Here is a 26,895-nt window from a genome sequence, read left to right on the forward strand (position 1 = left end):
CCCAAGCACCAGGCAGCACACTCTCCCAATAAGCCTAGCCCAGGTCTAGGACCTGGGATTCTGGGTGACACATCACAAGCTCCATGAAGATTCTAAAAAAAGAGAATACTTCCAAAGCAGGGCTGGACTGAACCCTACTTACTGAGGGGAGATCCAGGGGCTCTAAGGTTGTGGGTGCCCCTTCTGCTGCTTGCTGCTCTGTGCACAGGGACACCATAGGCAGAATGTGTTAAGGGGAGTCACTGGCAAAAACTAGGTCTGAAAATATGAAAATGCTCAAGAATGGGGAGAAGAATGGGAGAGGAAAGGTCATTAAGGAAAATAAGGCCATACCAGTAAAATAATTTTATTTGCTTTTAAAATAGTCATCAATGTGAAATTTCCCAAAATTGGGAGTAACAGTCTAGAGCCAAGGTTAAGAATGGGGCCAGGCCTAACCCAGAACCCACTTTGAGGCCCCTAAAGCCCACCCTCCCTTCCAGAGGGAGGGAGGAAACATCTGAGGGGAGCCCTGAGTCAGTTGCTCCCTCATCCCTGGGCCCAGCTGGGCCAGGCCCCTTGAGGGCAGCAGCTTGTGCAGAGAAAAACTGGTAAGAATCAGAAATTAAGAGGTTAATAACCCCAGTAATACCCCCCAAAACAACCAAAGCTCATGAATATAAAAGGAGGATGGAAGATGAACACTGATAAGCAAGCCCCTGGGCTCCCCAGAACAGCCCAATTTGAGCTGGTTGACTAGAGGACAGGACTTGAGACCCAATTGCATGTTACCTTTGGAAAATAAATATTCTAAGAAAAGGAAAAAAAAATCATGAATGAGGCAAGCTGGTGCCAGTGTCAATGCAGCTGAAAGACCTAGTGTGGCCTCTCTTTCACACAGGGAACAGAGCTGTGCAGGTGTGGGAAGGAAGAGCTCAAGCGCCTAGGCCTTCTGCAGGCCCAATGCAACATCAGCAGGAAAGCAAGTGGGCCTAGCTGAGCAGGGTGCCCTGCTCTTGGGCCTGGGTCAGGCTGTCCTTGCGGTGAAGATGGTGCACCCCCATCCTCTTGGGACTGCGCTGTGGGCGGCTAGAGCTGGTAAGAGGCCAGGCCCTGCCCTCAGGATGGGAAGTGCCAGGCCCTTCTGTCCCCCTACCACCAGGCAGCAGGCTCTGACGCTCTTCTTCAGGGCTGATGGGCAGGTTCAACTCTTCTTCCTCCTCCTCCCTGGGAAAACCAGAGTCAGGTTCTGTTGGCAGCAAAAGCCCACTCTCATCAGGTAGGGAAGAAGGTACTGGAACCACCTCATCTCTGTCAGCAGGGTTAAGGGCAAAATGGCGCTGCAGTTCAGGCAGTGCATCGCGCCCAAAGGCGGTGCGCTGGACCACAGCAGTAGGTGGTGGAGTGCGGTCCACAAATGCACGCTGCCAGCTGGCTAGCAGGTCCTCTTCAGAGCTGGCTGAGCTGGCAGGGGTGCTGAGTGTTGGGGGTGTTGGGTTGGGTTGGTGGTGGGGTGAGGCCTGGGCCGAGGCAGGGCTGCTGGGTAGAGGGCTAGGGCGGGCCCGTTCACTCCCCTCCTCCACCAGACTCAGGGAGATGGCCTGGCGGGTAGCATAAGTGCAGTTGGGCAGGGGACTGTTACGAGGGATCCGAACCTTATCTTCAGAGAACTCTATTACCTTGCGGCCAGGATACAGTGGGTGTGGTGGAGATGGGGTGGGGTATGGACTCAGCTTCTCAATGGCTGGCAAGGGTAGCTCCTCCTCTGGGGAGCCTCCTGTAGTACCCAGAGAATGGCATTCTCCATTGGGTTGCAGGGTGGGACTGCCAGGGGCTGGGGGACTAGCTGGGTCACCAGGAGCACCCCCACTCATGTCCACGTGCACAAAGACATCCTCAGCCAAGGGGTGCCCAGTACTGCCTGACTGTGCTGAATTGAGCAGTAAAGACTCTGGCTTCTCCAACACCCGGGCAATGACTGAAGTAGGAACCACAGCTCCTGGGGCCAGGCTAGGAGCAGGGCCTGGGCTGGCAGCCTCTTGACCACTGTGCATATGTTTCCGAACCATGTCCTGTAGCTCACAAGGCAGCTGGGATAAAGGAGCAGAAAAAGGAAGAGAGAGATGAATGATTCCAACTGAAAACAGCTTGACTCAGCAAAACTAATGGCTACCACATATAGTACCACTGTGTACTGTTTACTTTCTGCTGAATAACATCATTTCATGGATAAATAGGCTCAGTCAGTGTAAAATAACTTGAAATTTTTGATTAACACAGCCAGAATTTGAATCCAGATCTACTGCTGAGACCTGTGTACTCTCAAATTTCTATCTCCCCTACCTCGGCAGTGGCTTCTATCCAAATCAGACTTCTGTTTGGAGAATCGACAGATCAGTACCCCTACAAATACCTCTATTTTTGCAGGCTGCATTGACCTTGGACCTGAGGCCCTTGGGTCTACAGTTTGCCTCCTGAGGTGATGGGATCACATGGGCCTAATCCTTTCTCAATACTCATGGCCAATAGCTCTGGCCATCCCCTCTTTCCTGCAAAGTGTCCTCAAACTGAGTCTCTTGTCTCTGATTATAAAAATAACAGGGCTAGCCCCAGCACTATCAATGAGCAATAACATGGGGGACACCAGCAAGGCTGACTGGCTTGAGGGGCAACATGGAGGCAAGTAGGCAAAGCAGAAAGGAGGCGCTAAATGCAGGAGGATGAAGACAGGTGCAGAAACTTGAGTGTAAGGGGTCCTAAAAAGGCTGGAATGGCACCAGTCAAGCAAGGGGTATGCTCAACTCACATCAGCGAACTTGTGGTTACGGAAGTGTGACTTGTTGCACTTGAGGAGCTGCACAGCCAGGTTGCAGTCCAGCCGGTACCGTTCCTACAGACACGGATGTGCTTCAGATCCCAGCCTGGCCCATCTCAGGGAGCAAGGCTAGCCAGGACAGACCCCACCACTGTCAGGAAAGGCCCTCCGAACAGGTGCAGTATACGTACATTGAGCTCCTCTAGCTTATTGATGGTGTTCTTGGCATCCAGCAGCTTGTTGGTCAGCTCCACGATCTCCCAGTCGAGTGTCTTCCTATCCATCTCAGCCTTCTTAATCTGAGGCACAGATTTGTGGTAAACCCAATCCAGACCCCACTGGTCCTTCCTCCCCTCCACCACCTCCCAGCCCAGAGATATGAGGCCACAGGTGCTAGGACAGCCACGGCGGACAGAGCAGACAAATAATGGACAGACAGAAGGAGACTGGGCACCTCTCTCCTGCTCTCTGGAGTGGCTGTGGGTGGGGCCATGTGGGCCCAGGACAGAGGCAGTGTAAGAACTGTCCATTCACTGAGGGAGTTTGAGGGCCTCTAGGCACTAGTCAAGGCAGTTGGTACCTCAGAGACTAACTGCCACCTGTGTGCAGCATTTCCAGGACAGGACTAGGAAGAGGGAAGGGGGCTGGGTGACAGCTGAGATGCCTGTGAGATTAGATGATTGGGGAGGAAGGGAGTTGCAGGTTCAAAAGTAGCCTTCTGATCTTCAGTTCATGGACTGGATCTATAGCCTCCCCTCCCATCAAACAGCTGAGCCTGCTGTCACTGCAGCCAGGAAGTATTCCATGGTGACATCAGTATCTGCCAGAGCCAAGGGCAGAAGCCCCAGCCCTCTTCCAGGAGGGAGGCATTAATTACCAAATGAGCCTCACATACATAGGGAGAGGCAAGAGGTAGTGCCCTCAGGGGGTAGAGGGAAATAGCCAGGACCCCCCCAATCCCAAAATTTGGCTAAGGAGGCCAGGGCAAGGGAAAAAACACACAAACTCAGACGCAACTGCAAAAATCCAGCTGTGGCTAAGAGAGGCCTGAGAGGAGAATGCAGCAGCAACGGTGGCAGCATGAGGGGGAGACGAGGAGAGAAGAGAAACAGTGTGAGCATTAAGACAGTCCCCACGTGCATAGCACACTGCGGTTCCCTCCCCACCACTGCCCCACTTCCATCCCTCCTAAATCCCAGGGCAGAATGGCATTTTCCTGGCAAGTCCTGGCCCCCTGCTACACTGTGAGCACAGTGCTAACCAAATCATCCTCCTGGACACGTTACCAGTGTATGCAACTTGTCCTCCAGCTCCTGGTTGGTCCGCTGGGAAGCCGTATAACTGTTCTGCAGCCTGAAGAGGAATACAAGGCAGACACCTGGTCAAGATCTAGTTTTTCAGGCCCTACTCAGTTCCTCCTCCACTTGGATCATGGGCAAATCAATTTCCTAGAACCTCTCCCAGAACATCAGTTTTCTAATCAGAATCAGGTCATCTCTGAGGCCTCTTCCAGCTAACATCCTGTGAACACAAAAACGCTCATTTGCCTCTGACCCCTGGATCACACCTGCGGAATTTGTCCTTAAACTTGTCCAGCTCCTCGCGGCTCTGGCCTAGCTCCAGCTCCAGGCAGTCTTGCCCAATTTCCAGCTCACGCTCCAGGGCTTCAGTGCGTCTGGTGGCAGAGGCCAGACGCCGACGAAGCTCTTCATTCTCTTGCTGCAAAAGCCTAGGATGCAGGAAGATACAGAGGGGCCTCAGAGAGAGAAGAGCCAGTCGTGGAGTTTTGGGTGGAGCTCAAGAAAGAAGGCGAGGGATGATATGGGGACAGGCAACTGAAAGGAGGGGCGGACAACTGAAAGCAGAGGGATTCCTAGAGCTTCAGCTCAAGTTGAGGGCAGCAAGTTCCACAGGCCTGCTGGACCTGAGAACAGAACCTGAGTTGGATGGTAAGGGAGGGAGAGGGGATGGGAGGGGACACTCCACTCCTCCAACTATTACAGAAGAAAACCAGGAAAACAGGACAGAATTGGATGGGGCAGAGCTCCCAACCTGTCTCTTGTTACCACCTAAGCCAGCCAGCCAGCCACCAAACCCCCCAGCTCCAGTTTCCTCACTGCACAATCAGGCTTCTCCATTATTAATCCTGCGGAAATCCAGCCGAGCACTGCCCTCCTCTCCAGAGTTCTTGTGTGGCTATCAGAAAGGGCCATATGGGGGCAGCTGGCACAAGAGATCATTCTGTTCTCTCTGGACAGGACTTGGGGAGGGGCTGCTTGGCAAGAGCAGGCCCCTTAGACCCATCCACCTCCTCATTCCAGGTTCTCTGGAATCCCACACAACAAAACTCCCTTTTCCAGAAAAAATATCCAGAACATCAACCGACATCCCAGAGTTCCTAAAACACCCCATTTACCTCTACTCCCCTAATCCAAGGAAAGTCTGACTGTATGAGTAGCCTAACCTGGAGCTAAGAAGGACAGTCAAGGCAGGCAGTATCACAGGCAGCAGATACTCACTTCATTCTCTCTGCATCAGTCAGGGGCTCCTGAACAAAAAAGAACATAAGCTTGAGGCTCAGCTCTGGACCAATGGCCTCCTAGATGGTCCCCTCTCCAAACAGCCCTGAAAAGGGCCATGTCTAAAGTCCAAAGACTCTCACAGAAGAGAGTTAAGGGCCTTCTAGAGATGAATGCAATCCAGTAATGCCCAGACAAGCCTAGATTACTCTCTCCTGTGCCAGCTAGAAGACTCTAGAACTCCTTCCAACCTTCACTCTTAATCCTAGAATAATTTTTCAAATGGATCCTGGTACCCATGCTACCTCTCCCCAGGAGGGAACCTCTCAACTATCCACTGGGTTCTTCACGGGCCCTGTCTCCACATAAGCATGGCAGAGACCTTCCAGAGAAATGAATAAGTCAGGCCAAACTACAGAAGAATTCTGAGTTTTACCAAAGTCTTCTCAATCCTCTGTGGGGAAGATAAGGACAAAATCAGGACCTTGAAGGCTCAGGAAGAATAAATACATGGGTGAAGGAGAGCCTTTGGGCTAATCTTAAATGAGAGGATGTTTTTAACCTCCTGTACCATCTTCCCCAAACCCCAATGGCTCAAGAGTCAGAGCTGGGGCAACTATATAGCACAGCAGGCAAAGGCTATGTACAGCAGGAAGGAAATGTGAAGGGCCTACTCCAAATGAACCTAACTCCAACAGAACTGTAGTTAGAGGCAAGAAAATGAGGTGGGTGGCTCAGATCATGGACTTTGGAGCCAATGACACCTGAATTTGACTCTGTTCCACTGCATACTGGTTATACAACCTTAACTTCACTAAGCCTTATTTCCCTCAACTTATAAGACTGGGGGATGCCCACCAGGTGGCACCTAGAATAATAGCTGGCATTTTTATCTAATGCTCCCTGAACTGAAAGGGAAAAACAATGGCATTTTGTACACTGGTGGGCCATGTGCACCATGTACATGTGCAGCATATACACTGATGCTCAGCGTCTGTTGAATTTCAAGTTCTTTAAACATGTTCCATGTGCTGTGGAGGCAGGGCAGCAAGGACAGTCAACCACCACAACACTTGCCTCATCCTCTCAGGAGGCTTAAAAAGGGAGAAGAGCTAACCTGGAGTATGCTGTTAACTATATGCCTTCCAAGAGCAGAGTCTGGACCTAACACAGTTCCTGGAAAGAAGTATATGTTTAACACATATGAGCCAAACAAAATAAAGCTAGAGGAGGGGCCAGAATTCCTGGTGACAATAAAGAGCAGGTGCTCTGGTTGAATGGCTCTTCTCCACTACAGAGGGCTAGAGAGTCTGGTGGGCTGCCTCTCGAAAGGAGAATAATACTGTACGGGAACACTCTTGCTAAGCTCTGATGGCTCTGGGGTTCCCTGGCATATGGACTATAGTCCCCCATAAGGCTGCATTTCCCATATGAGGACTGCTGCACTAGGAAACCCTAGGCCTGTATAATCAGCACTGCCACATGCTCAGCCCAACTCGGGGAACCAGTAGCTCAGACAGGAGAAGTCAGCCGGACACCCAGCCTCAGGGACCTGCTCTTGCCAGCCAGGACTCGGGTACCAGTCTTACTGACCTCCTGTTCCAGTCGGGACCCAGGAATTTCGAGCCGCAGCTCCCGATGCTCCGGCGGTGCCTTACGGTAGGGTTTCTTGGCAGGGGCTGCACTGGTCATTCTGGGAGGTGTGGGCTCCTCCACTTTCTGAGGGGAAGCCAGGAAGGAAAAGGTTCAAAAATGTGGTTAAGAGGTCTTTGGATTGAGAGGAAAAAATAATGATCAAAGGGGACATATTTTGGTGCCAACATATAGGATGATAGGCCTGGGCCATTGTTGGGGTCATTAGAAGGGCTGGACTTTGATGTGTTGGTCCCTATAAGTCAGGGCAGTGCTGGGGGACGGGGACTGGGTCCCACAGGGAACAGACAGGCAGGAAAGGCAGGGCCCAAATCCTGGACACCAGAACAAGTGGACCTTGCTGTAAGAGTGGGGTAGGAACTCAAGAACAGTCAACTGCTTTCCCTTGAAAGTGGAAGGGACTGCAGAGGGAAAACTACTCTCTGTTTAAATGTTTCCGCAACTCTATACTGGGGCAGTTCTGAGCAGCACCAATTTCACAGGGTTGCTGTAGAGATTATCTAAGGCACTAAGAACAGTGCCCACCTGTTAAGAAATGCTCAGTAAATGCTTACTTTTTAGGGCTGGGGTTGTGCCTCAGCAGTAGAGCACTCACCCAGCACGTGCAAGGCCCTGGGTTCGATTCTCAGCACCACACAAAAATAAATAAATGTATATTAAAAAAATAACTTCAAAAAAAATGCTTACTTTTGGGGCTGGGGATGTGGCTCAAGCGGTAGCGTGCTCGCCTGGCATGCGTGCGGCCCGGGTTAGATCCTCAGCACCACATACAAACAAAGATGTTGTGTCCGCCGAAAAACTAAAAAAAATAAATATTAAAAAAAATTCTCTAAAAAAAAAAAAATGCTTACTTTTTAAAACATTGTAAGCAAACACAGGGTTTGAAGATGTTCACTCAACCCAGGCTCCTTGGTGGGGATCTCCAGGCTTGAGAGAGCTCCCTGGCCACTGCCACTGAAGGCCAAGCCCTTCTGGCCTTTCCACTCTCTTTTCACCAGCTTCCACCAAGACAGGATATCTGCCTACCTGCCTGCCCCCTCACCTACCAGCTCCCCTAGAAGAGATCCAAGTGAGGGACACAGGCCTCGTCAGGAACATACCGTCTGTTCGTCAGCAGCTCTCTCCGTTCCGCTGTCCAAGAGTTAGCCCTCGGTTCTCTGCATCCCACAACCCCTCCACTTCCTCTAGCCAAGAGCTCCTGAAACCAGAGAAGGGAAGAAAGTGGAAACCAGGTGTCAGCGCCTGTCTGTCAGTGCCACAGGCCTGCTTGCCCAGTTCAGGACATAGAAGGCCCCAGGGAAAGCCAGGCAAGGACATCAAACGGTGGTCTTGAGGGAGAAGTGGTAGAGGCAGATGATGACCGAGACACTAGGTTCCCTCCTTTCTCCAGACAAGACATCTCTCCTCACACAACTTCATGGTCCCAGCCTACCATGTGCCTGACTCTGGAATAGATTGGGTTCTATCCTGTCCCTATCCCCACCTTGCAGCTGTCCTATTCATCTCCCAGGCCTCTCAGAGTCTGGAAACAAGAGATTTAGGGAACATGGGTTATAATCGATAACACAATGAAAAAGCCTAGCAGAGATACAAGAAGATGGGCAGAGAAGATGCTGGAAAGGGAGTTCCTGGAACTATTTCACAATGAACCTAAAGATCACTTCTGTGTAATGGTGGTCAACAGACTTGGCAATGAGGAAAGGTAGGTCCAAGAAATAAAATCTGAAAGGCAGTAATTTAGACAATTTTGCTCATCTTCTTCCCCTGAGGACATCTGGCAAATATCTGGAGACACTTTTGGTTGTCAAAATCTGGAGGGCTGGGGTTGTGGCTCAGTGGTAGAGCGCTCACCTAGCACGTGCAAGGTGCTGGGTTCGATCCTCAGCACCACATAAAAATAAATAAATAAAATAAAGATATTGTGTCCACCTACAACTAAAAAAAAAAAAATTAAATCTGATGGAGGTGTGTACTACTGGCACCTAGTGGGTGGAGGTCAGGGATGCTGCTAATCATCCCACAATGCACAGGACACCCCAACAAAGCATTATCAACAGCAAGGGTCGGCAGTGCTGAGGCTGAGAAACACTGCTACAGAAAACCCCAGCAGAGAAGCTGAGACCTCTGGTTCCAGGCTCAGAGCTACTCTGGCACACTGTGGGTCTCTGGCTAACTCCCTTTCTCAATGTATAAACCTGCTCTGCATCTACGCCGATGTGGCTCCACAGAGTGACCTGTGAGGTCCCCTCCAGGTTTTGTGGTTCCAAGATCTACCCAGTGTCCTTCCTGGCTCCCATCTGTAATAAACTAGGCTACAGCATGGGGGCAGCAGCCACCACAGTGATCCATGGAAGTAGTAACCTTAGGTGGCCTTCTGGGCATAAAAAACAATCTCTTCCCACCCCCATCAACCTAAACAGAGCTGGGGGCAGAGGGAAGCCTTGCAGGCTAAAGCATGTGTTCCTAGTGTCAGGACATGTCCTAGCCAGGACTCCAACAGGGCCTGGGGCAGGAAGAATGGGGTGGGGGCAGGAAGGGCGGGAAAGCAGAAGTCTCTCTTCGGTCTGGTCCCTGGTCTGGGGTTTTGGGGGGAGCTGGGGTGTGGCAGCACAGGCACGAGCCGCCAGCCTCCACCCCTCTTATGAGAGGCAAAAACGTGTCCCCACAGGGTATAGGCAGCATGCTCTGTTGGGCTGACTCCCTACACAGGAATCCAGGCGGGCCTGAAAGGACAGTACATTCCTGGAGTGTGGGGGAGCAAACAAGTCACTGCCACATGTGCCCTGAGGCTGTCCCTCCAGAAGCCCTGGAGTTTGGGCTCCCATGGCCTGAGGAGAAGCCCACAAAGTACCAAAGCAGCCTGAATACCTGGACCCTGATACTCAGTGGATATATGTGTGGATGTGCATACCGAGTTGGAAAACGAAAGGGCCAGGGACCCAAGAATAAGACAGGCAGTTGAGAGCTTATAGAAACCCAAGGTAGTGGAGCTGGGGTTGTGGCTCATTGGTAGAGTGCTTGCCTAGCATGCACAAGGCACTGGGTTCGATCCTCAGTACCACATAAATGTAAAATACAGATACTGAGTCCACCTAAAACTTAAGAATGAATATTAAAAAAAAAAAAAAAAAAAAAAAAAGAAAAGAAAGAAAGAAACCCAATGTAGTAGGGCTGGGATTACAGCTCAGTGGTACAGCACTTGCCTAGCATGTGTGAGGCCCGGGGTTCGATTCTCAGCACTACTTATAAATAAATGAATAAAACAAAGATCCAATATGTATCTTAAAAATTAAAAAAGAAAAAGAAACCCAGTGGAAGGCTCCCAGAAGTTAGTCTCTATATCTCTCTCCTTTCCAGAGGAACCAGGTCACTACATTCTTCCCCTTTTCCTCCTTGGTCAGCTAAGGTGCCCCTTTCACCTGACATGCTCCTCCTTTCTCTATTCTCAGCCTCTTCTTTACTTTCCTATCCTTATTCCTGCCAAGGCTCACGCTATCCTCTAGGTACCAGAACACTTGTGTGAGTGGTGGAGTGGGAGTGGGGGCAGGGAGGACATGGATATGCCCAGGTACCTGATAACCTTACCTGCAGGCAGAGCTGCCTCACTGCAGGCCCCACACATAATATAGTTCATCCCACCTCAGACCTTAAGATCCTCCTCCCAGCTAAGCACACATTTATTTCTATGGCTTTTCTAGCTAGGAACATCTAGCTTGCTGAATAGAGAACAGTGTGGGTACAGCTGGCAGTGAGATGGACAGTAAATGCAGACAGGGAGTCTGGGGATACAGGGTGTGGTGAGAGGTTGTTTTCTCCTAGCCAGGGCCTACTCTCATCAAACATGCCACAGTCACAGGATGGGGAACACACCTAACCAAGGAAGCAGAAAGTAATGCTCATGGGAAAGACAATATACTGGGGCACCTGCAGTATTCTCCAACCCAAATCCATCAGGGAGATCTGTGCCACTCCCTGCCCCCTGTCCATAAATACCAGGGCATGTTGGGACACCAGGCCCTAGCTCTAACTCCTAAAATCTGCTAAGTGCCTCAGATCCAGTCAACAAGAGGCTCATAATTCCGGCACAGAAAAGGAACACAAAGGGCCAGGCAGCCCACTCTTCTAGACTAAGAACAGACCCAAGGAAGAGTGAGAAACAGCTGGAAACCAGGTTTCCCCAAGATGAGAAAAGACAAAAGGGATGAACTGGTGGCATTGGAATAGTATCACCAGGAAGACTCCACCAGCCACATCTCCTTCATCCAAAAGTTTCCCAGGTTGCTCTGGAGTATTTCAGCCTGAGGAGGACTCCCAATCCTGTGCTGAGGTCTCCACAGAAAGCAGCAGGACAAACTAAGAATGGGCCACGGGCTGGGACAAGCAAGCTGCAGCCAAATGTAGCTTCTGGGGCCTCTTGGCCTCTAGGTGCTGAGTGGGGCTCCAGGGTGCCACCAAAAAAAAAAAAAAACGGTCTTCTAGAAGGTCTGGCAATAAATAGGGAAGCTTTCCACTCCCATCCCCATCCAACTCACCTGAGTCTCAGGGAACTGGGGCAGATGACCCAGGATGTGAGATTACCAAGTTGTGTTGGGTCTCTATTATAATAGCTGTGCCCTCAGAGAAGGGCTGAGGCCTTTCCAGGTGGGAACCCTGGGTGACTGGATCTGGCTTGGGGCACCTTCAGATCGACCTGCCAGCACTGTTGATGGAGACACCCAGGGTAGCAGCCACCCCTCCCCATTCCCTGAAGGTGAAGTGAGCCGAAAAGGGGCTCTCCTAGTCCTTCACCACCCCTACTCCACCCCTCCTCAGCTCCACCTCCTTCCTCTGCTTCATGGCACTCATTTTTCACTTAACTCAAAAATCAGTTCGGAAGGAGAGAGTATCTCATATCTGCTGGGGCCAGGGCAAGGGGTGGGGGTGATAGCTTCCTAATTGCCATGTTGCAATCTGCCGCCTGTTGCCACCTGCCCCGTATTAAATACCTTTTCCCTGATTACAGCCCATGGGGCACGATTAGTTGCCTTCAGAGAACAAAGTCTACTTTCATTAGAAATGGGACTCAGCATGCACAGGAACCTGCACTATGAACCCACTGAACAGCTGAGCAGAGTACAGAGATAGATGGAAGGCATAATCTGTACCAGAAGCTGGCTGAGCAGTGTTCTTTACTCAAAGGACAAAAAAGTGTGCCAAGCTTCATCTAGCCAGATGGGATTCACACCTGCCCCCTTCTGTGGATATGTGCTTATGACTGGGGCTTCCATTGTAGCTAGAGATGGCTACCGTTGGAGTTAGTGGGATAAGAGAAAAACCTCTCAGAATCCTGATTCTTTCCAAACCCCTATCCTTACTACTCCTCCCAGCAAACATCCTCTCAGGAGGCAACAGGAAAAAGGTTCAAGCACAAGAGGCACATGGATGCTCTCCCACTCCCTCTGCGGTCCTTTCTGGGATCTGCCCAAGGCCTAGCAAAGTATAGGAGAGGAAGGAGGTCTGAGTATGCGGCTGCAGTCTGCCCACTGAGGTCTCAGAGGCCACCTCTACAGTGGCCCAGGAGAGGGAGACAGGAACAAATCCACAATGGATGTGGCTTTTTAGATTTTCAACCTTCCCTCTTCAAACATCTCCAGCTCCCCCAGAACATCTCTGCACTACCACACTGCATAACTCCACTGACCCAGGATCAGCTGCCCCACAGGGACTGACTGGCTCCCTACTACCCACATCACCAGCCCCTCCTTTAAGATATTATGCCCCAACAGTTTATCTGGGCTCAGAGCATTTCTGAATCTACTGATAAGCCTTTCTGCTCACAGATATCAATAATTCAAGCAAGCAAAGGGTCAATGAACCCAATCTTCTGACTCAGGGAGGGCTCACACATCACCACAAAAATCACTAGAACTCTTCTTCATAATTCAAAGAAGGTACAACATAGGCTAGTAATTACTACTGCTTTTGAAATAAAAGGAAAAGCAGCCTCATTGCAGAACTTGCTGGGTATGCTGTGTGTTGCCTATTCCCTCCAAACCAGCAAGAGATAAATAAACCACATAAGCCCTTCCAAAAGCCCCTCATCAAACACTAAAACACAACTAGTCTAATCACACAGAGAATGGGGCCAACTCAGGAACTGCTCTGAGTCTTTAGCCTTGATGTGGAGTGGGAGTTGCACACCTTTGTGGGGTAGGATAACCCTTCCCACAAAAGCCTGGCTGCTTCTTGAGCCTCTGAAATTCAAGCTCTGCCTCCAACTAAAGTCCAAAAAACAAACCACCATCTTGCAAGGGCCAGCCCTGTGATCAAGTGACCCAACAGTGGTCTGTGGATTGCTTATGAAGATTGCCACCATCCTGTGCCACAATATAGTCCCTCTCCACCCTGACTGCCTGTATAAGAGGCAGAACAGTTCCCCCAGCATGGCAAGCTGATCCTAGGAAAGCTGGGTTCAGCCATCTCCAGTCTCCCCCTGGTGCCCCTCCCACTTGCCACCAGCCCCCAGTTTCCGGCCTGCAGCTGTTCCTAAGATACATGAGCAAAGCCCTCAGCAATCCTGGGCGCGTGGCAGGCAGGCAGCCAACAGTTCATGGGGTGGGGCCTGGGCAGAGGTTCTGCTCAGGTTAGATGAGTAGGATGGAAGATGCCAGTCTGTGCCCGGACCAGCTCTTCTGCTCCTCCAACAACTATGCCTACCACCCCTCTGGGAAAGTACAACCTCACCCTCTTGGGACCAGCTGCCTGCAGTCCTTTCCTGGCTCTCTGCCTACTCTAAAGTGAACAGACTGACAAGGTTTTGAAAGCCAAAGGACAGTAATCATTCTGCCCCGGAATAATCCTGAGGATTCAGCACTAGTGCTAGTGAACTGTGAGAGCTCATCTGGCTCCCCACCTGAGCAAACACCTCTAGTCTATCCACCTGACCCTCAGCTAAGCACACACTTAATAGGAACAAAACAGTTAAAGGCTTGATGATGGTCCAAGCTCCCCACAATAAAGGGAGAACCAAAAAGTCCCTGAGTTCACAGCCAGCAGCTGACATTATTCTCAATGCCTTTTCTGTATGAATGTCCCTAAACCAGGCCTCACTAGAATCACTAAAGCTCATTTCATAATTCAAAGAAGGTACAACTCCAGGTCTTTTCTGCTTTCCTGATCAGAGCTAGGCCCAAAATCCCTCCAGCTTGCTAAAAAAAAAAAAAAAAAAAAAAAAAATTCCCTGCACCCCTTCCATTTATACACAACCACCCCAAGCTATTAGTCAGGTCCCTGTCTCCTCCCTCCCAGCCCAACAGGAACAGAGTCCATCTCAAGGGCCTGAGAATCTCCAGCTCCCCTGGCCAGCCTGCCCAGCACTACACTGCCTCCCAGAGCCTAGAAACAGTCTTTCTAAAGAGCTGTACAGATCAGCAGAAAGCACCACGCAGCTGGCCTTCCCGATATCTCCAGAACCCTCTTTCCCTCTCAAGCCTGGAGGAAGAAAGGCTCCCAAGGGTGGAAGCCTCTCTATGCCAGTCAGCACTCACCAATCTCCCACTGAGGCCAGGACCTTTTCTGGGCACAATGTGGAGTCCAAAGCCAAGTCTTGCCTCTCTGGCTGAGGCGCCCTTCTCAGTACTTCTCGGCTAAAGTCCACCTGAAGTTCCAAATGTGGAAGTAGGCAGGGGCCCCAACTCTACCAGCTCCACCTCCCAGAGTGACAGTCGCCAATGGGAGCTACATCTCAGACAGGTACCTGGTTCTGGGTTCCAGCTTTCAGTTAAAGTAGCTTTTATTTTCTGCCCAGGGACATTCCCAGTGCCCCGGCAACATTCTACTCAACCTCTCCACCCAGAAGAGAACCTGGCAGTTGATCCTAACTTCTTATCCTACTATGAGAGTAATGGAGACACTCTCCAACCTTCTGCTCTTGACAAAAGGAGGAAATGCTTGGTCTAAAGAAAAATAACGTTCCATCTAGCTTCAGCTGTACATGATGCATGAGCAGCAGAAGCAGCATGGTAACCAGGGGATACCTCAAACTCTGCGGTGCTAAAAGCATAGACTGAATGGAAATTCCATCCAATTCTGTTTTGAAAGAGAACCGAGGAGCACAGTACTGAGGGGAGTGGGAAAGGGGTGCTGAAGAGTCCAGCAGCAGGCTGGCAGATGGGCAGGTGATATATACAGGACAGCTCACTGTCCTGGCTATGAAGGGGGGCACATCCCCACCCACAGCTGGGAGATTGGGAGATGACACCAAATAAGCTAAGGAGAGGAAGCAGTTAGGTTGGGAAAAGAATGGAGGAGAGACACTGCTGGTGATACCCCAGGATGGGTTAGCTGGCCAAGGTTAGACTCACGGGGTTAGTGTCTTCTCCCCAACCAGCCAGCTCTCCTGGTTATTGCTGTTAGTGACAGACTCATGGCAGACGCCCTCCAGGCACTCCATATAAACAGACAGCTTGGTTTGTGAGCAGCCCAACTCCGGAGCTGCAAAGAGAGAGCAAAGGAAGGGCCAAGCTGTGGGATGCCCGCAGGTGCACACAGCACTCTCCAGTATATTGCAGAACCACCTCTGGATTCACTACCTGACCCTTCAGAGCTTTGTGCCACCCAGAAAGGAAGCCAGGTAAAACAGAACACTCTGCCTCAGGCAAGCAGGGAGTCCAGCTTGCTGAGCCAGACAACAAGCTTCTGATTGTTCAAAAGAAAGAAAAAAGCCAGGCACTGTGGTGCACTCCTGTAATACCAGCAATTCAGGAGGCAGAGACAGAAGGAACACAAGTTGGAGGCCAGCCTCAGCAACATACAAAGTGACCCTGCCACAAAATAAAAAATAACAAGGGCTAGGATGGAGCTCAGTGGTAGAGCACCCCCAAATTTTTAAAAATAAAAAATAGAAAGAGAAGACATCTGTTATGGAAGAGAACACAGCTCCCAGTCTCTCTATTCCCTAGTCGCTGATGCCAGGCTGCACTAGGACTCTGAATACTGGGTCATAAGAACAAAGCCCCCACAGCTGCAGCTGCCACCCGTCTCATGCCTGTGCCAGCACAGTGCATCCCACTACCTCCCACAGGCTCTGAGGGAAGGGACTAGGAGAGAACCAGCTGAGGACCAGAGGCAGTGACAAGAGCTATATGGGAAAGCACAGCACAATGGAGTAGTGTGTGACCCAGCCTAGAGCAGGGTCAGTCAAAGGAAGGGGTGGCACACTGCTACTTACAGTTTCTGAGAGGGCCAGGGGGATGGCACTTCCCAGGCAACCATCCTGCAGAGCAAGGATGAAGGCTACTGCCAGGCTCCCCAGACTCCAAAAGGGGCTATTCTCCCCTCTCAGAAGGAGTAATGCAGAGGGTGGCTAGTCTGCCCAACACAGCAAGCTGGAGAACAGTAGCAACTCTTTCCTGAAGATTCCAGAGGCACCAGGAAGAAAGTGACACACATCCCAGTTTAGAAAAACGCAAGGCAAATGCCTCCACAGCAGTGGAGTCCTACAGGATGTGTCCTCTGGGGCAACAGGACAGGAAATGTACAGCACATAATTCCTGCAAACACAAGGAAAGCCAGGAAAGGGGTTCTCTTTCCTATTCTAGGAAACCCTGTAGGCTCTGTGATGACACTGGTGAAAAGGGAAGACTAGTTATCACCCCAACCCCATGCATGGGCCTGTCCTTCTCCCAAGCCCAGGGTCAAGATTCATGAAGGCAGGAAAATCCTCTAATAGGCTCTACAACTGCCCACCAAGTGGGATCCCTATATATGTTTAACTATAGTCCCAGAGCTCAAAATGACCAAGGTGTTACTTAGACAAGAGACAACCATCTATAGGATAGACACAACTCTTCTGTAGGCCATGACCATTTTCATAGACTCATTAGAAAACCCATCTACTGATAGGCGACTTTCAAAACCCTCACTCTGAAAAGATCTAAGAACTCTAAAAAAACACCAGTCAGACAAGGTTTGCTTTCAAATGGTAGATGCAGCAAGTAACCTGGATAATTCACAGTTTTAGAAGTCAGGGCCTCTTGCTACACTGAAACAGTAAAAGGGAGCAAGCCCTAGAAGACCCCCTATGCTAGGGAGGACACTCTACCAGGCTACCCAGAGGCTCCCACAGGGTCTAATCTACTCCTGGGCAACTTAAGAGAACAGAGCAGTGGAAGAACAGGATGCATTAGTACTGTGGTGTATTTGTTTTTAAGGGTGATAAGTGCTGAGGAATGTCTAGAAGAATACAAAAATGACTAGAAACTTCTCAGTGATAAATGATGAATACTGGTTCCCTATCATTAGGGAAGGGGATTAGGAGCAGTGGGAACTAAAGGGAGGGTCTTATTTTTTAATTTTGTTTATTTTTCTGTAGGATTGGTATTTTTCTACAAGAGATATTCATTGTGTTTATGATGAAAACCAACAGTCCCTAGACAGACAAAACTCCTCCATCTATACTACATTTTACCATTCTGGAAACAGTGTCACTTCCACTGTATTTCTGTTGATTCTTACAGAACAGCTGGATTTCTCCCATTTCAGGTTCAGAGAAAACAAGCAGCTTGCCCAAAACAAGGGCAGTACTGGGACAGAACCCTGTCCTGTCTTTAATTCCACTGCAAAGCACAGAAAACTGACCTGTCCAGTCAGTTAGTATGCACTCTGCTGGCACAGGCATGAGTCAGCCACTGGCCAATTCTGCCCTCATTGCAAGACCCTCAAAAGCTTTTAAGGTTGAATTCCCCATCAGGAAGACTGAGATGGTACAGAGACCAACGCTCAGAAACTCAAATATTAGCTCAGAGTTCCATCCTACTGGGGCTGGAGATGTGGCTCAAGCAGTAGCGTGCTCGCCTGGCATGCGTGCGGCCCGGGTTCAATCCTCAGCACCACATACAAACAAAGATGTTGCGTCTGCCGAAAACTAAAAAATAAATATTAAAAATATTCTCTCTCTCTCTCTCCCCTCTATCTTTAAAAAAAAAAAAAAAAAAAAAGAGTTCCATCCTACTAATTAGCTGAGTGGAATACTGGGGCTTGGGAGGTCTACTCTGACTTCCCAGGAGGAGGACCCTCCCTTCTCAGGAGATAGTGCCAAGTTCCCTGATCCAGTTCACTGGAAGAGCACAGAAACTTCTCACAAAGAGGGGGCCACGTCCTTTACAGATTTTACATGTCATCTAGTAGACCGTTGGTACTTCTAAGATAGTAACCAACAATGCAGTCCCTTTCTAGTGCTCAGAGCCAGTCCAAGAGAAACTTGGTCCTTCTATTTATTTTATTTTATTGGTACTGGGGATTGAATCCAGGGGTGCTTTACCACTGAGCGACATTCCCAGTCCTTTTTAATTTTTATTTTGAGACTAAATTGTAGAGGTTAGCCTTGAACTTATGATCCTCTGCCAGTCTCCTGAGTTGCTGGGATTACAGGTGTGTGCCGCAATGCCTGCTAATGAGATCCAGTCCTTCTGAGGCCTAAATGCACACAACACAATCCAGTCAGGCTGGCTGATCCAACCTCCTTTCAGGTCTGCTTAACAAACAATGCAATTTATCACTCCCACCAAGACCCATCAGCAAAGCTATGCCATTATGCAATGCATACTCCCACACTGAGAGACAAAGGGTAGAGCCCAGGGGAAATTTCTTCACTTCACTTTTAGCTATTGGTTTCATCCTTTTGATTCAACTGGGCATTGACAAAAGTTGTAGTTATCCCCATCCTGCCACAAGCAGCCCCATCCCCCCAAGCAGTGAGCACACCTAGTTGGGACTACCCATACAACTCAGCAGGTTGCATCAGCACTGAAAGGCCTTAAAGAATAACAGAGGAGGCCAGCAAGACTTTTAGGAGATGTTAATTAAGGAAGAAAAACTACCTCCTCTTTTAACCCCTTCCTGCTGGCATAGGAGCCTGTTATTAGAAAATAAAAAGGCTAGAAGGGAAGAGAGTTGAATCCAAGCACCTGGCAGATCATTTAACCACATGAATTCAATGCTAGAAAATAATTAGTAACAATATTGTTAACACTATCACCTTTTGTTTATGCAAGACCTTCCTTCCTGACCTCAAAAGGCTTTGCCAGGGAGATCCTGTATACTTTAATCTCACCCAGGAGGATGGGCTAGGTCACACAGGATAGCTTGGCACTAGGACCTCAATGCTCAGCCTTCGATCAGCGATATGAGGCGCTGGATTCTATCTCAGCACCACATAAAAATATAAATAAATAAAATAAAGATATTGAGTCCAACTACAACTAAAAAAAAAATATTAAAAAAAAAAAAAAAAGCAGCAGCAAGCAGCAGCAGCAGCTTCAGAGACAGATTTACACTACAATGAGGTAAGTGCTCTGCGGTCACAGAGATGCACCCAGCTGGGGCAGGAGTTTAAGGACCAATCTAGAAAGCAGCCCTGTAGAGGACTCACATATCTTCCTCATCTCACTGCAAGCTCATACTGGAGTACTACCTGGCATTAATTATACAAATAAGAAGTCTAGTAGACACAGTGGCACATGCCTTTATAATCCCAGCTAGGAGGGAGGCTGAGGCAGGAGGATCTAAAATTCAAGGCCAACCTGGGCAACGTGGTATGGGCTGGGAAAAGAAGATACTTAAGAGGTCTAAACCTCTGCAAACAAATTCCTTTGTTATTTGTTGGGGACTGCTGCCCTAAGGACTAGCCCCATCAACTACACTAGAAATAAAAAGGCAAAAAATGGATTGTGACTCAGTTACAAATCCTATTCTTGTGAAGAATCTGAGTTAAGCCTATTCATGGCACAAGAAGAGCATCAAAGCCATAAGAAAATTGGGACCAAGAAGCCTGGCTTCCTCAATGCCCGCATGTGTTCCATCAGTGTCACCTAATACTTTCAATCCATAAAATATCAAGGACCATGGTCCGAAACACTCCATCCAGTCATCCACTTCATGCAGCCTTTGGTCTACTCAGTCTTATTTACATTATGAACACATATCTACCAGCCTTACTTGTACCCACTAGGAATTCAACCAGGTCTGCTCAGCTCCAAATCAGACTATCACACTGCTCATAGCACCTCCTGCACCAACTCCCCTACCCAGGATCAGGAGAGTTGCTACTCCACAGGAGGTTAGCCAAGTGAAAAACAAAGTGAACAGAGAACTTATGACTCAATATGTTAAGTGCCAGAACAGAGTTCAAACCAAATGCTGCTGGGAGTCAAGGAAAGGAAAACAAGGAAGGCTTCTCAAGGAGGCAAAGGAGCTGGGTCTTAGCAGATGAGCAGTTTGAGACAGAAGGATTATGGACAAAGCAAGGTACACAGGCAAAGAGGAATAAAATAAATGATGGCCATAATAAGTTGGAGAGCAGTGAGAAATATAGGGGCCCTAAAGCACAGGACAGATGAGGTGGAGTGGCAACACCTCAGATTAAAGGACTGCTCTTGGGCCAGAATGTAAACAGCCTTTTGCATGCCAACATCAAGAATATGGACTTTAACTTAAATAAGGGAGAACCCACAGTATTTCTAAGGAAAGAGGGTTTTTTGTTTTGTTTTTTCAGAGGTACAGAAGTTTATTTAGAAAGTAGATATACATTCAAGGGAGAATACGGCTTATCTTCAGAAGGAAAAGCCAAGAATTTTTAATAGGAAAGGGGTTTTTTTTGGGGGAGGGGAACGGGAGGGGAGGTTGAACCAGGAATTGAATTCAGGGCCACTGAGCCATATCCCCAGCCATATTTTGTATTTTATTTAGAGACAGGGTCTCACTGAGTTGCTTAGTCCCTCACCATTGCAGAGGCTGGCTTTGATTTTGCTATCCTCCTGCCTCAGACTCCTGAGCTGCTGGGATTACAGGCATTTGCCACTGCGCCCGGCCAGGAAAGTAATTTTGACAGCAGCATGAAAGACAGATTGGAGGGGGAAAAGAATGCCCACCACATTTCAATCATTCTGTATGTACCACAATATTATAAAGTACCTATTAAATGCCCAGCATCATCCTAAATGCTAGAAATACAGTAGTAAATGAGTCACAGTCTCTGTTCTAAGGGCACTTACAGTCTTGTGAGAGTCAGACAAGTAAACAGGCAAATAAGATATAGCAGTATTAGAAGCAAGTACAGAAGAGGAGCCTTAAAGGTAGGTTGGGTACTAAAGAAAATGTTTTAGTCAGCTTTTGTGTTGCTGACCAAAATTGTTCCTGACCTGAAAAGAACAACTTAAGAGGGGGGAAATTTTATTTGGGGCTCACAATTTCAGAAGCCTCAGTCCACAGATGTCTGACTCCATTGCTCTGGGCCCAAGAGGAGGCAGCACATCACAGGGGAAGGGCAGAGCAGAGGGAAGTTGCTTCTCTCATGGCAGCAAAGAAGCAGGGAGAGGGGAAGGGGCCATAGGACAGATGTACCCTTCCAGGGCACCCCTCCAGTAACCCACCTTTGCCAGCCATACCCATCTGCCTACAGTTATCACCCAGACAGCCCATTCAAACTAGGATGGGCTGATTAGGTTACAGTTCTCACAATTCAAACATCTTACCTCTGAATATTCCTGCATTAACAAGAGATTTGGGGGTACACCTCATATCGGAACCATAACAGGAAGACACATTTTAAACTGAGACCTAAATGACAAAAAAAGGAAGGTAACAGAGATTAGAGGTCAGGAAATGCAGACAGTAGCACCTATGTGTGCAAGGGCCCAGAAACTAGAAATAACAAGCAAAGTTCAGAGAGCTGTTAAGAGGATGGATCCATGTAAGAAATGAAGGCTCAGCTGCAGAGATCCTTGGCACTTCAAATACAGTTCCAAGGAAGAAGTGAAGGAATCAGATTCAAAGATAATGCCTGAATGAGGGGCACTATGAGAAGAAATTGATTTACACAAAAACAAAAATGGTATAAGGGGACAAGTGGCTCAAAATCCATCAGTCCCCATCCTGTAATTCAATTATTTGCTAAAATGTGACCCAAGTCCAGAAAGTCTGAAGACACCTACTAAAACACACAGTTATACTCTAGGAAGATAACACATTTCAGTATGCTGACTGCAGGACATTATTCTGGGATGCATGGTTTCTAAGTTAACAGAGAAAGGGAGCAAGACCAACAAGATACCACAACAAATAGAAAAATTTACTAGAAGGCTGGGCCAGAGTTCCCAGGAAAATCCCAAAGTCCTAGGCCCCCAACTCCCTTGAAATCAGGTTAAGACAACCAGAAACATGCCTACTCTGATAGCAGGGTAGAGAGTCATTTATTGAAGAAAAAGATGGGCCTGAGGGCATGTTAAGTAGACAGAACATGACTCAGAAGAACCGGTCTTAAATACAGGGCAAATGAAAACCAGTCAATCAAACCCTGGCACACCTCTGCCCCCAGTTTGCATGCAGCCTCCGCCTTGCTAAAGGGAAAGAGACTTGAGCACAACCAGGGCCATTATCAGATAACATAGGCTTCAGCAGAAACACATCTGTTTTCCATTTCACCTTATGCTGAATGGAAGAAGCTGTTTAAAATGCCTCCTTTTTTTCTCCTGTGTAGGTTGCTATTTGCTATTTTTAAAAGAAAGACTATATCCAGACTGTCTGTGAATTTAATACTATAGAACTGCTCTTATCAGTAATCAGTCAAAAATAAGCCTATGTTCACATCTATCTTATCACAGACACCCCCACCCGGCCTCCTTAAAGGCAATTTAGAGTGGATTTGAGTCTGTTGCTCAACCCAGCCCAAGGTTTTCCAAAGGGCAGTCACCAAGTTGAATCATGAACAGAGAGCCCAGATTTGGCTAACACAGCAGAGCCACTGTCCCTGCACCAGTTATTATTTCTGAGAACAAGATGGCTATGATGAAGAACTTGGACTTTCCCCCCACAAAATTTTAAATTAACCAAAAAAAAAATTTCACTATAATATAGTTATACATCTAACCATCAATACAGTCAAAGAGGAACCAGGATATAATGAAACAAAAACAAAAACAAAAAAAAATACAAATTGGCATTAGGCATACTTAAAAAGTCAACTTCACTAAGCAGGTTGCCCATAGTCCCAGTAGGAGGATGTTTAACCCAAGAGTTATTGGCTAGCTCAGCATCATAGCAAGACCCCATCTCAAAAAAAAAAAAAAAAAAAAAAAAAAAAAAAAAAAAATGTAGCCTGGCACTGTTGGGCACTCCTGTAATCCCAGCAACTCTGGAGGATGAGGCAGGAGGATTAAAAATTCAAAGCCAGGGGCTGGGGATGTGGCTCAAGCAGTAGAGCGCTCGCCTGGCATGCGTGCGGCCCAGGTTCAATCCTCAGCACCACATACAAACAAAGATGTTGTGTCCGCAGAAAACTAAAAAATAAATATTAAAAAATTCTCTCTCTCTTTAAAAAAAAAAAAAAATTCAAAGCCAGCCTCAGCAACTCAGTGAGACCCTGATTCAAAAAAAAAAAAAGGCCTTGGATGTAGCTCAATGGTTAAGTGCCCCTGGGTCCAAGGTTCAATTCCCTGTACCAAAAAAAAAAAAAAGATAATATCATACCAATCTAAATAAATAAATAAATAGTTCAATTGTTACAGCCAAATTGCCTGGGTTCAAATCTCAGCTCTGCCACTCATTAACTGGGTAACCTTGAGCAAATTCCTTAATTACTCTGTGCCTCCATTTTCTCATCTGTAAGATAGAGATAACAGTATCCACTTAGTATGATTTATAAAAATTCGTTAAGACATGTAAAGTGTTCACAATAGTGCCAGACACACAGAATGTGCTTGATAAGCACCATTATTATCGCTCAGCTACAAAAAACAATTCTACAGCCTCACAGTTTCAAACAGGAAGTCACTGTCATTTTAACATCACTTTAAATAACTTAATAAGAATATTCTCGGGCTGGGGATGTGGCTCAAGCGGTAGTGCGCTCGCCTGGCATGCGTGCGGCCCGGGTTTGATCCTCAGCACCACATACAAACAAAGATGTTGTGTCCGCCGAAAAACTAAAAAAAATAAATATTAAAATTCTCAGAAAAAAAAAAAAGAATATTCTCACTACACACACACACAAAAAAAAAAAAATCTATACTATCCAAAAGCTGTGCCTCATCTCTCTAACATCAGGTTAGCAGCCCAAACCAGTAAAGATCCTCCACAGAGACAGCAGGTTCAACCATGAAGTAAAAATTAGGGTTTAATTCTGACTATCATAACAATTAATGCTCATAAAGTATCAGGCACTGATACACTAATGCATTCACTTGTTTAATGCTCACAATGACCAATGAGGTAGGTACTCTTACCCTCCACATTGATCAGTGAGAATCTGAAGCACAGAGAACTATGCAATTAATAAAGGATATATAGCTTAAAATTGCTATTAGAATTTGAACTGCACACTCTGGTTCTAGAGACAGTTCTCTTTAAATCTTCACCACACTGTTCTGGCTGATTACAATTTCCAAGGAGGCATCTACAATTGCCTTCATAAAAAGAAGGTTCTCAGTTTTTAGAAGTGGAAGTGCAAGTAACTATCATCAGTTCTGCATATACCTAAAGGTTTTGAAGTTGGCTTAGTAATTGCGATTTGTGGTGTTCTGAATAAAACTTTGGTGGAGAGTGGGCTGTGCAGAGAGCAAGAGATAGTTAGTGAGGAGTTCTAGATCAAACCAGACCAATTGTGAAGCAGAAGCTGGTCCTGAAGCAGGCTCCAGTAAAAAGCCCGAGCCATGAGATAACAATAGGGCACCAATCTCCAACACCAAATCCTGTATTTCTCAGGTCATGTTTATTTCAGCTAGTAAAACTGATTTTTTTCTTTTCTTTTCCTTTTTTTTTTTTTAATTTGATGGAAATAATACAAAGAAAAGGAAAACTACTAGAAAGGGCAAGCCCCACAATCCGTTCCTTCCTTTACTTCACTGGTCCACCTGTAAAGCAAACCTCAAGGCATTTCGGGATAGAGACCAAGGTGATAAAATTCCCAGAACTTGACACAGTGGAAGTTTGACCCCTTACCATAAGCTCATCTGGGTTTCTTTTCTCTACTCCCAAACTGCCTTTCCCTCATCTCTAACAACACTCCCACCAATCCACTTCCCAAGGAATACAAATAACCCCTTCTTACCACAAGTGCAAAAGTAACATGGAGCAAGAATGAATTCAGGCCTGGCATGGTGGGGCACACCTGTAACCCTAGCGGCTCAGGAGGCTGCAGTAGGAGGATCACGAGTTCAAAGCCAGCCTCAGCAACTTAGCAAGGAGGCCCTAAGCAACTCAGTAAGATCCTGTCTCTAAATAAAATACAAAAAAAAAAAAAAGGGGACTGGGGATATGGCTCAGTAGTTAAGTGTCCCTGGGTTCAATCCCTGGTTTAAAAAAAAAAAAAAGAAGAATGAATTCAGAACCTGGCAACAGCAGGTATCTAAATGGTCAGTGAACAACATCAGTTGCTCCCCACCATCTATTACCCACAAATCATTTCCAGGCAGAACGTCAAACTTAAGGTATTGTGGGAAAACAGAAGAAGAAACTGCTAGTGTAGGAAACTGCTTGTGACAGGGATGTGTTACAATACTTTCAGCCCGTTCTTTAGGTCCTTGTCCAGATTTCCTCGAACAGATGAAGGCACTCAGGCTCAAGTCTACACCAACTCTCAAAAGGCAACCTGTGATCTAAGCAAAACACTAACTTAGGGACCACACACAAAGAACAATCTCTATAGAAGAGCAACCCTCTCAGATTAAATGATTCCCAGCATAACTCCAAGCCCATGGATCCTCTCCCAGAGAGTGTATCAGCCAGAAACTATCACTGGAAGACACCTTACCCGCTCTGGGATTGGGCTGGGGCAAGTCCCTACCTCTTCTTCTTTCCAAGCAGGCACTGTGATTTCTTCCAGTCCCTGGGGACCCTCAGTCTTCAGCTGAAATTGGGGCAGATGCTGCTACAGGAGCTGTGGAAAGGCTGATCTAAGCCTGGAAAAGGTCATTCGACTGACTTTAGTTCCCTCCTTAGCAAACTGTCCAGCATTCTCAAGAACTCTCTTCCACCCTTCTGCACTATTCCCCCTTTACTAGGAAGAAATCTTTCTCCTCCCACTGGCCTGGTACAGTCAGGCCTCGAGCCCATGCTCCAGGCTTCTTTACGCTCGATTAAGAAATTATCTTCCAGTTCTTGACTCTGTTCCCCATGACCTGAACCACACGTATTTCTGGCTCCTCTGCCCCAAACCCCTCCCTTAGGGCTGCCTCTGGACTCTAGGCCCCCCTCCCATCCGCCCTATCTCCTTTTTTTCCTCCACCTCCAATCTTCCTCCATTCCATCTCCTCTTCCCCAGCCCGGATTTAGTCCCTTTTCTGTCACTACTCCATGCTGGGGTCCTGGGTTATCCCGCGTCAACTCTAGCCTCCCGGCCCGTCTAGTCTAATCCCACAACAAACTTTCCGCCGCTGCCCGCTGCATTCAAGCCGCCATCTTGCCGCGGGGCAAGCCGGGTAGTGGCCAGGGCAGCGGGAATCCCCACGCACTAGGCGCCGTGCGTCATTGGGGGCGGGGCCACGGGGCGGGGCTTCGAGCTGGGGACCGGCGACACAAGATGATGGGGAAAGTTGAGAATCTCCTAAAAGATTATCTCTTAAGAGACTGGGAATGAAGTCCTGTTGAAGGAGGAGTAGGGCAATAGGGGTTAAGACTGGTAATGGAAAAAGAATAGGCTAGGTGTGGGGGCGCACGTCTGTTATCCAAAGGATTTGGGAGGCTGAGGCAAGAGGATCATAAATTCATTCCAGGCCAGCCTTGGCAACTTAGCAAAATAAAAAATAAAAAGGACCTGGGATGTGGCTCAATGATAAAGCACTCCTGGGTTCAATCCCTAGTCCTAAAAGAAAAAGAAAAAAAAAAAAAGAAAAAGAATAACAAGTAAGCACAGCCCAAAGATAGAGTGAGAAGGGCTGGTGGTGTAGGTCTGTGGTA

General features: G+C 47.9%; 1 protein-coding gene across 5 annotated transcripts; it reads right to left on the bottom strand.

Moving 5' to 3' along the window:
- Positions 1-340: 340 nt before the first annotated feature.
- On the bottom strand, positions 341-26,453 carry Tjap1 (tight junction associated protein 1). Of its 5 annotated transcripts, XM_077801638.1 has the most exons (13): positions 26,364-26,419; positions 25,784-25,898; positions 15,309-15,438; positions 8,067-8,164; positions 7,654-7,765; positions 6,907-7,032; positions 5,314-5,342; positions 4,362-4,523; positions 4,081-4,147; positions 3,812-3,841; positions 2,986-3,093; positions 2,786-2,869; positions 341-2,069 (listed from the first exon to the last, which is right to left on the bottom strand). In XM_077801638.1, exons 6-13 carry the CDS (start codon positions 7,003-7,005, stop codon positions 972-974), a joined length of 1,677 nt encoding a protein of 558 aa, XP_077657764.1. In that variant the 5' UTR covers positions 7,006-7,032; positions 7,654-7,765; positions 8,067-8,164; positions 15,309-15,438; positions 25,784-25,898; positions 26,364-26,419; the 3' UTR covers positions 341-971. The 5 variants fall into 5 exon arrangements, with proteins under 5 accessions (XP_077657764.1, XP_077657765.1, XP_077657763.1 ...); XM_077801639.1 differs by lacking the exon at positions 15,309-15,438 and having other exon boundaries at positions 25,784-25,876; positions 26,364-26,453; XM_077801637.1 differs by lacking the exon at positions 15,309-15,438.
- Positions 26,454-26,895: the final 442 nt, after the last annotated feature.

Source organism: Urocitellus parryii, chromosome 8, assembly GCF_045843805.1.
Source record: "Urocitellus parryii isolate mUroPar1 chromosome 8, mUroPar1.hap1, whole genome shotgun sequence".
NCBI classification, from domain to species: domain Eukaryota; kingdom Metazoa; phylum Chordata; class Mammalia; order Rodentia; family Sciuridae; genus Urocitellus; species Urocitellus parryii.

Coding starts and splice junctions, on each gene's coding strand:
- Tjap1 (XM_077801639.1), bottom strand. CDS start 7,005: ATGACCAGTGCAGCCCCTGCCAAGAAACCCTACCGTAAGGCACCGCCG. Junction 4,148..4,361: donor TTTAAGGACAAATTCCGCAG/GTGTGATCCAGG, acceptor ATTCCTCTTCAG/GCTGCAGAACAGTTATACGG. Junction 2,870..2,985: donor ATAAGCTAGAGGAGCTCAAT/GTACGTATACTG, acceptor CCGTGTCTGTAG/GAACGGTACCGGCTGGACTG.